The 9,925-nt window shown below is 40.0% G+C and overlaps 1 protein-coding gene across 8 annotated transcripts in view; it reads left to right on the top strand.

The window, feature by feature from the left end:
* Window positions 1-2,016: 2,016 nt before the first annotated feature.
* ZDHHC15 (zinc finger DHHC-type palmitoyltransferase 15) overlaps window positions 2,017-9,925 on the top strand; it is a 138,977-nt gene continuing 131,068 nt past the window's right edge. For 3 of the 8 annotated variants that reach the window (XM_017516012.2, XM_017516014.2, XM_037734047.1), the window contains exon 1: window positions 3,395-3,702. In XM_017516012.2, the coding sequence (XP_017371501.1) occupies window positions 3,567-3,702 (136 nt within the window). In that variant the 5' untranslated portion in view covers window positions 3,395-3,566. Of the gene's footprint in view, window positions 3,044-3,101; window positions 3,703-9,925 lie in introns of those variants that run through there. The other 5 variants (XM_037734048.1, XM_037734046.1, XM_037734051.1 and 2 more) reach the window with 4 other exon arrangements.

The following is a 9,925-nucleotide window of genomic DNA, read 5'->3' as shown; positions in this document are numbered from 1 at the left end:
AAAAAAAAAAGACTAAAGACCTGAATAGACTCCTCACCAAGAAGATATATAGATGGCAAATAAACTTCTGAAAAGATGTTCCTCACTATATGTCATCAGGGATGTGCAAATTAAAACAATGAAGTACCACTATCGACTTTTACAATGCCCAAAATTCAGAACACTGACATCACCAAATTCTGGCAAGGATATAGAGCAACAGGAACTCTCAGCCATTTCTGCTGGAGATGCAAAATGGTACAGCTACTTTTGAAGACACTTTGGCAGTTTCTTACAAAACTAAATACACTCTTACCAAGTGATCCAACAATCCTTGGTATTTACCCAAATGAGCTGAAAATGTATGTCCACACAAAAACTTGCACATGAATGTTTATAGCAGCTTTATTCATAATGACCAAAACTTGGAAGCAACCAAGATGTCTTTCAGTTGGCAGTTGGACAAATAAACTGTGGTACATGCAGGAATTGGAATATTATTCAACACTAATAAGAAATGACTTATCAAGCCATGAAAAGACATGGAGGAATCTTAAGTGCATACTACTAAGTGAAAGAAGGCAATATTCAAAGGTTACATACTGTATCATTCCAACTATACGACATTCTGGAAGAGGCAAACTATGGTACCAGTAAATAGATCAATAGCTTCCATGAGTTGCAGAGAGGGAGAGATGAACAGGCAGAACACAGAGTATTTTTAGGGCAGCAAAAATATGCTACATGATACTGTAATGGCGGATACAAGTCATTATATATTCGTCCAAACCCACAGACTGTACAACATCAACAGTGAATGCTAATAGAAAATATGAACTTTGGATGGTAATTATCTATCGATGCTGATTCATAGATTGTAACAAATGTACCACTCTGGTGGAGGATGTTGATAATGGGGATGGCTATGCATGTGGAGATAGGGGGTATATGGGAAATCTTTGAACCTTCCTTTCAATTTTGCTGTTAATCTAACATTGCTCTAATAAATAAACTCTTTAAAAATAAATTTAAATAAATGTAGGCTTTGCATGCTATATGACTTATGTCACAACTGCTCCAACCCAGCATTGTCCAGAACAGCCATAGACTATGGGCAAATAAATTGATATGAATGTGTTCCAATAAAACTTTATTCATAAAAAAGTCAGTGGGCCATATTTGGCCCGTAAGTATAGTTTGCCATTCTTTGATGTGCACACTTGAACATGGTTTGTCTCTCTGGTTCTTGGCCCTCCATGAGTCTTTGGGTATGAGCTATCCCTGTCATAACTCCCCTGGCCCAGATTATTGGATTCGTGTCCAGGTAACCTCAGAAGAGGAAGATTTAGGTAAAACTAATTATGTCAAACTAATTATGTCACCTTCCGCTACCAAATCTGCTCTTCTCACAGTAGCCCCTATCATATTGATTGGCAACACTGTTCATTCAGTCACTGAAGTTAGATATCTGGTTGTTAACTTTATCTCACTCCTCACCTGCCAACTGGTTGACAAATTCTGTTGATTGACCCCAAAACAATTACATCTTTCCCCTCCTCTCCCTCCCTTCATATCCTATCTTAGGCCTAGGCTCTTACCATCTCTTGGTTAGACTACTGTAATACCTTCCAGCAAAACCAGGCTACTTGCAGTCCCTCAAGTATGTTGTGCTGTTTTGCATATGTTTGCCACTACATATTTCCTTTTGCCTGGAATCCCCTCCTCCCTTAAATCCTACTCTCATCTCTTATCTTCTTGGTGAACTCCTAGTCATCATTCAAAACCCAACTTGGACTTTCCCTTTCACTCTTAATCATTGCCTCCTCAAAGCTACTTGGTTTAAACAGTATACCCTTGACAATCCCAAAATACATGTTTCAAGAGCCCCACATTAATGAATATTGGAAAATTTAAGTATACATGTCAGAACCTTAGGGCTCAAATAATTAATTGAGCTACTAAATATTGTAACTAAAATGAACTCTGCATTTCATTGCATAATGAATTTAGTAACATCAACCATAAAAATAGCTTAATCTGGAAAGAAACAATAAAGCTCTTATCACTTTAGGTAATTTACTGCATATATAACCATAAATAAAGAACAGAGAACAACCTTGTAGAAATACTTGCTCCCACACAGTAGTCACACAGAATGTGAATCACACATGCATCTCAGCAAAATCACAAATTTCTTAATGTAAAAGACCTTTGGAAAAAACAATGTGTGCCAAATCCATAAATGCCAAGAGCCTGCTATACTTCTATTATTGTACTTAGGTCAATGAACAACTATGGCCCCAGTTAGAACATGAGCTTCTTGATGTCAGGCCCACTATTTTGTCATTCTTTTTGTACCAAAGTTGATCTAACAGGAAGCAACCACTCCAAAAGCATTTGTTGAATTAAATTACCTCCTAATTGATCTTCCTACTTCCAGGCCATCTTCCTCTCCAAAATCATGCCAGTTATTTTACAAAAACATATCTCTGATGTCACTCCATTTCCCCCAAACCTTTGATGGCTGTTCATAATCCTGCTTTACAGGATTATGTCCCCATGCCCTGCTAGGACATATAAGAGCCTTCACACCATGGTCTCATATTCCCAGTCTCATTCTTAGCCTCTCCTCTTCACACACACTCTCTTCAAGCCACACTAGCTGTTCCTAGAACATTTTTGGACTTTCATTACTTTATGACTTTGTAAATGCTATTTCCTCTGTCTAAAGGGTTCTCCTCTTCTCATCTACCTGGACCTCTTGAATTTATCAATATAGCTCAGCTTAAATATCACTACTTTTGTAGCTTTACCTGACCCCTCTCAGAATCACTGTCTCCCTTAATTTTTTTTAATACCAGTCTGTTTATTCTAAAAACATACTAAGCTGATTCTGCGGGGAGGAAAGGGGGAAGGAGGGAGTGCCCTGTCAAAGGACTTACCCAAGCAGTGACTGCGGAACTACGTGTTAAGCATATTGTTTCAGCAGCAGTGGGAGGATGGGGCTGGATGGCCTTCATGTTATGAGACGCTATGGCTCGCATCTTTAACACTGCCTGTATGTGTAAGTGTAAGTGTGTGTGTGTGTCTGCGTGTGTGTGTGTGTGTGCGCGCGCGTAACTGTGTGGTGGGGTAGCAGGGAGAAAGAGAACGAAGGGGGAGAGAGAGAGACAGAAACAGAGAAGAGGGCGGACGCAGTGCAGTAAGAGCAGATGGGCGGACCCAAATTTCTTCTGCTTCACGATTTTGCAGAGGTCTAGCCCTGCATCCAGCCTTGAAGCAAGGGGTGGGGAGGAGACGGAAAGGGAAGAGAGTGCACTCCCTCTGAGCATGCTAGCCCCGACTGCCTGACGGATCACCCTTCAGCTCCAACATGGCTAGCTCCTCAACGCCCTGACTCAAGCCTATTGTGCCAGGCAGGGCGCACTCAGCAGTGCAGCCCCACAGGTGGCAGCGGCTCGGCGAGAGGGCTCCCGCCAGGCTAGGCAGTGGAGTGCCGCACAGCGCGCCTTCCCGCCTCCCAGCCGCCACCCAAGCAGTTCCGACCCAGCGCCAGCAGGCCTGCTTGGTCGATCTTCGAGCCAAAGATGCGGCGAGGCTGGAAGATGGCTCTGTCTGGGGGGCTGCGGTGCTGCCGCCGGGTACTGTCCTGGGTGCCAGTGCTCGTTATTGTCCTCGTCGTGCTCTGGTCCTACTATGCCTACGTCTTTGAACTCTGCCTGGGTAAGTGGGGCTGGGCACCTAAGGTGGGGAAATTATGCTCCAGTATAATCGTTTGCCCTACCTTCACACTGTTCTCAAGCCCTCTCTCTGCGGTTTTCCTTTTGCTCCATAGAGAGTTCCTTGTCCCCAGCCTCTCGGTTCCCACGATATTTCCTGCGCCCTCCCACCAAGGTCCCACCCTGTCTCCATCGTCTCCCACCTAAGGTTTCTTATTTCTTTGCCCTACCCACAATAATGCCCTGGCTCTTCCCACGAGGGCCCCCTCTTGCACCTTGTGCTCTTCTTCTGGGGGGCCCCTGACTATACCTAGTTGAGGAAACAACATACCCTGTGTCTTTAAACTGTTTGCTGACACTAGGAATCTTACCAATGCATCCAACTAGCAGCCCCACCATTTTCCCTCCTACTAAAATCTTACTAGGATTTCCTGCTGGAGGTTTGCTACTGAGAGTCCCAAAATATTTCCTCTACTCTCTTATTAGCTTTCCTTTTTCCCACACTGGAATCTATCCTTTTCCTGTGATCACCTCACACTGGCTGATATCTTATCTTCGTCCACTTATGACCCCACAGTCCACTCTATGCTACCCCATTAAGATCTTCCCTTTTCACACAGTGGTGAGCCCTCCAGATTTTTTCCCTGTGGGCTCTCGCCATTTAATCATTTTCTATAATGGGACTGGGATTCTATAATACATCCTCTCCCATCACACTAGACGCCCTGATTATATTATACTAGAGTTCCCTCCAGTCTCCTGCCTTCTTGCTTTGAGGAGCATTCAACTTCTTCCTATTAGGAGCCCCACATTATTTTCTGACACCTCATACTGGTGACCCTGCTATTATTGTCACATGAGGATAGTGCCTTGTCCCATGTCTTCTACTAGAGTCACCTCTTTTATCCTCCCACAAGGGTTCCCATAATTTATCTCCTATCCCATCAAAGGGCCGCTACTTTTCTAATCATTATTCATATTTGTTATCTTTTTTTGGGAAACTCACTCCCCACCTTCCACAGTGTTCATTCACTGTTAGTCCCACATTCTGCCATCCTCTTCCTTTGGGATTTCTTATTATTTCCTCTTATTTCTCAATGGATTGCACTTGTCTCGTCTTCTCACACTGGGGAAACCCCATTCTTTCTTACTGGGGTTTCTTATATTTTCTACCCCTCCCAATGGGCATATTTCTCATTCTCTCTCATTAGACTACCTCTTTTATAATTATATGATTTTCTCTTTTACCCTGTCCTGTCACACTGAGGAGCACTCTATCCCCTCCTTATTTGCTAATGGTGCTTGAAAATGGTTCTCACAATATAGCTTCTGCATTCAAACTCAGAATTCTACAATATTTCCTGACACAAACCCCAAGTCTCTCCCTTATGTTATTCCCACTTTCCACTTTAATTCCCTGCCTCCATTCACCATTTTTATTATTAATGGCCTTGCACTGCTCATAACAGCTCACAATGGCATTTTCACATTATATCCTGTCTTGTTACAATAGAGTCCCTGCTTTTCTCACGATGAAATTTCCCCTTGTTCCTGTCTTCCTACATTGAAGAATCCCTGTGTCCTCTCAAAAGAGATTCCACTAATACTTATTGTCACTTTGACACTAGAATTCCACTGCCAGCACCCTTGAACTTGTGGTCTACAGTGTTCCCTATTCATCTAGTGTGGGGCTGCAATATATTTTTACTCCTGTCACATTAGGACTTCTGTCCCATTGAACATCCCTCACTCCCACGTCCTTCTGAGGCTTCTTTATTCTTTCATACCAAACTCCCCACCTTAAAAATGATGGTGAGGATGCCGCTTTTTTTCAACTCCAGGACAACTCCATTTGTAACTTTCTTCTATTATGTATTTACAAAGCAATAGTCTACCCCAGGTAGACAGGGATAAACTAGGGAAGCAGAAGATGATCCTCTTTTCCAATATGGAATTTTCTACATTCTAATTATATAACCTGTATTCTAATTCTAATTAGCTCTGTGCATCACAATTTGAACTTTTCTTATCTCTTTCTTGGAGATATTATGGAAAATGCAGAAAGAGCTCTTAAAAATAAATTTCTTTTTTTTCCCATTTATTTATTTTATTGCATTTTAGGTTTTGGGGTACATGTGAAGAACATGCAAGATTGTTGCATAGGTACACACGTGGCAGTGTGATTTGCTGCCTTCCTCCCCATCACCTACATCTGGCATCTCCCCTTGCTATCCGTCCCCAGCTCCCCACCCCCCACCGTCCCTCCCCTATTTCCCCCCAACTGACCCCAGTGTGTAGTGCTCCCCTCCCTGTGTCCATGTGTTCTCATTGTTCAACACCCGCCTATGAGTGAGAACATGCGGTGTTTGATCTTCTGCCCTTCTGTCAGTTTGCTGAGAGTGATGGTTTCCAGGTTCATCCCTGTCCCTACAAAGGACACAAGCTCAAAAAATAAATTTCATTAGCTGCCTTCATAGATACAAGTTAGCCTAGTTTTCTTTTGTATCTCAATCCAGTATTGGGATGCATTAAGTAGACTATGCAATGACTGGGAAGCTTTCCTATACTCAGACATCACGACTTTGGCTTTTTGAATGATTGATTGAAGGGTCAAAAGTTCAGCACCATTATTATGGTACGGATATTGCTCCTAGAATCAATGCCATATTGTAAGCAACTTATTTTGGAGTTTTTCAGTATTGACTAACATGAGCTTCACCAAGATATATTTAAAAAAATAAATGATGATAATGCCTAACACTTATATAGTCCTTACTCTGTGCCAGAAAATATTCTTAGTTCTTTAGATAGATTAACTATATATTAATTCATTTAATCTTCACAATATCTATATGAGGCAATTACCATTACTATATCCATTGTACAGATGTATAAACTGAGGCACAACAGATGAGCAAACCAAGGTAAAGACCGAGTTAGCACAAATAATTGGCTTTCTATAAGTTCTTCTTTAATCATATAATATTAACAGCTGAAAGGAAGCTTAGGACCTATTTGTTTTATTTTAGTTAACATATTTTAGTTAACTTGCACTGTACTGCTACATGCCAGGTACTATTTCTAGGTGACTACACATACATACAGACAGACACACAGACACTTAATCTTTGTAACAACTTTCTAATGTATATACTATCATTATGCCCAGTTTACAAAAAAGTAAACTGAGGAACAGACAGAATAAGTAGCTTACCTAAGGTCACAGAGCTAGTAAATGGCTAGACTTAAAACCCAGGCAGTATGTTGCCACAGTTTCCTCTAAGCTAATACAGAGATAAAAACTTGTAACTTACAAGCCAGATGTAGCCTTCAGATGTATTTTGTCTGGCCTGCACAGTGTTTTCTTAACATTCGGCTCAGTTTCCATTATTTAAAAGTCAGGTGAATAAGGTAGCTTTGACTTTCAACTCTGGCTCCACCAGTCCATCCTGCCATCATCAATTTAACAATCTTAACAAATCAGAAACCTAGATTTCAGAAAAGTTAAATCAAATTTTCCTAAGGCCATACATTTAGTAATAGTGGATAGTTGGAAATCCAGGCAGCCTGATACCAAGGCCATACATTTTCCAATACAAACAACAGATTTGCATTTCAATAGGACTCAAAAAGTAACATTAAGGACCTTCTTTCCAGTTATAAAACCTGATGTCTTTCTCCATAACATTACATTAGAGTTGAAACAAAAAGTGATATTTTTGTCCTATTATTCTTAGAGTTTGATTTCTGCCATTTACTAGCCAGGAGACCTGGGGCAAGTACCTTCACTCTCTCGACCTCATTGCCTCACTTGTACCTTGCTTCTACAGTTGTTCACCCACATGACAAATGGTTACTTAGCACTCAATACATGCCAAGTATTACTGCAGTGAGGGTTAAATAACATGGTGCCTAAAAAGCATGCATCACAGTTCACAATACATGGTAAGAGCTCATTAGATAGTAACTTGTTATTACTAAAGATATAAAGGATTCTTCCTGACCTAGAAAAATAAGAAGCTTCAATTTTTAGAGAGGAAAGAAAGTAACAGTGTTCATTTTATTGGGGTGAAATTTATATAACATAAAATTAACCGTTTTAAGTATTCACCTCAGCGCCATTTAGCACTCACAATGCTGTGCAGCCATCAACTCTATGTAGTTCCAAAATGTTTTTGTTATCCCAAAAAGAAACCTCATAGGCATTAAGCAGTCACTCCCTGTTCCCTCTTCTCCCAAGTCCTAGCCAACTATTAATCTGCATTCTATCTCTATGGATTTTCCTATTATGGATGTTCCACATAAATAGAATCATAAAATATGTGTCCTTTTGTGTCTTACAGTTAACACAATGTTTTTGAAATCCTTCCACATTGTATTATGTAACAGTAATTTAATCCCTTTTAATGGCTAAATAATAGTCTATTGTGTATATGTGTGTGTGTGTGTGTGTGTGTATATATATATATATACACACACACACACACAAATACATATACATACACATACCACTTTGTTATTCATTCATCCATTGATGGACTTTGGGCTATTTCCACCTTTTGTCTTTTCTGAATAGTGCTGTTACAAACATTAATGTACAAGTATTTGTTTCACTATCTTCAATTCTTTTGAGTATATACCAGGGAGGTGCATGGAGATTATTAGGCTATGTGGTAATTCTATGTATAACTTTCTGAGGAACCTCCAAACTATTTTCCACAGTGGCTGCACCATTTTACATTCCCATCAGCAGCACAGAAATGTTACAGTTTGTCCACATTCTCACCAAGACTTGTTATTTTCAGTTTTATTTTTATTATAGCCATCTTACTGGGTGTCAAGAGGTATCTCATTGTGGATTTGATTTGTATTTCCATAATGACTAAAAATATTGAGGAGCTTTTCATGTACTTGTTTTCCATCCATTTATCTTCTTTTGGAAAATGTGTATTCAAGCCACTGTGCATTTTTTAATTGGGATTTTTAAATTGGGTTATTTGTCTTTTTGTTGTTGAATTTTAATATTTCTTCACATGTTCTCAATACTTGATCCTTATCAGATAAATTATTTGTAAATATTTTCTCCTGTACCTGATAGTATCATTTTATATACAAATATTTTAATTCTAATAAAATTCAATTTATCTATTTTTTATTTTGTTACCTATGCTTTTGGTGTTATATTTAAGAATCTATTACCAAATGCAAATACCATAAAGATTTACCTTTGTGGGTTTTGCTTTTTTTTTTTTTTTTTTGAGATGGAATCTCACTGTGTTGCCCAGGCTGATCTCAAACTCCTGGGTTTAAGTGATCCTCTTAGCCTCTCAAATGGCTGGGACTACAGGCATGTGCACTGTGTTTTGTTTTGTTTTGTTTTTTCTTTGTTTTTACACAGAGGCTTGCTTCTTCACCCAAGCTGGAGTGCAATGGCTCAGTCTCGGCTAACTACAACTTCTTCCTCCTGGGTTCAAGCAATTCTCCTGCCTCAACCTCCCCAGCAGCTAGGATTACAGGAACACGCCGGCATGCCTCACTAATTTTTGTATTTTTAGTAGCGACGCAGGTGTCACCATGTTGGACAGGCTGGTCTTGAACTCCTGACCTCAAGTGATCCACCTGCCTTGGCCTCCAAAGTGCTGGGAGTGCCCTGTGTTTTCTTATAATATTTTTATGGTTTTAGCTCTCACTTTAGGTATTTTAGCCATTCTGAGTTAATTTTTTGTATCTGATATAAGATAGAAGTCCAGCTTCTCTTTTGTTGAATGTGGATATCTAGTTATCCTAGCATTGCTTGTGGAAGACACTATTCTTTCCCCTGCTGTATGGTCTTGATATGATTGTAAAAATATCAATTGACTGTAGATTTATGCGTCTAATTCTAGACTCTCATTTCTGTTTCATTACTTGATTTATTTATTTGTCTATCCTTCTGCCAATACCATACTGTGTTGCTTAGTGTACCTTTGTTATAGATTTTGAAATCAAGAAGTGTGAGTTCTCCAGCTGTATTTTTTTTATAAATTATTTTGTTGGCTGGGTGTGGTGGCTCAAGCCTGTAATCCCATAATTTTGGGAGTCCAAGACAGGAGGATTAGTTGAGCCCAGGAATTTGAGACCAGCCTGGGCAACTTAGTGACACCCCATCTCTACAAAAAATAAAAAATGTAGCTGAGCATGGTGGGACATTCCTGGGATCCCAGCTCCTCAGGAGACTGAGGTGGGAA

The sequence above is a fragment of the Cebus imitator genome, unplaced genomic scaffold (genome assembly GCF_001604975.1).
Source record: "Cebus imitator isolate Cc_AM_T3 unplaced genomic scaffold, Cebus_imitator-1.0 Scaffold570, whole genome shotgun sequence".
In the NCBI taxonomy this organism is placed as follows: Eukaryota; Metazoa; Chordata; class Mammalia; order Primates; family Cebidae; genus Cebus; species Cebus imitator.
Note: the sequence above shows the minus strand (reverse complement) of the source record. Positions and strands in the feature narration are given on the sequence as shown.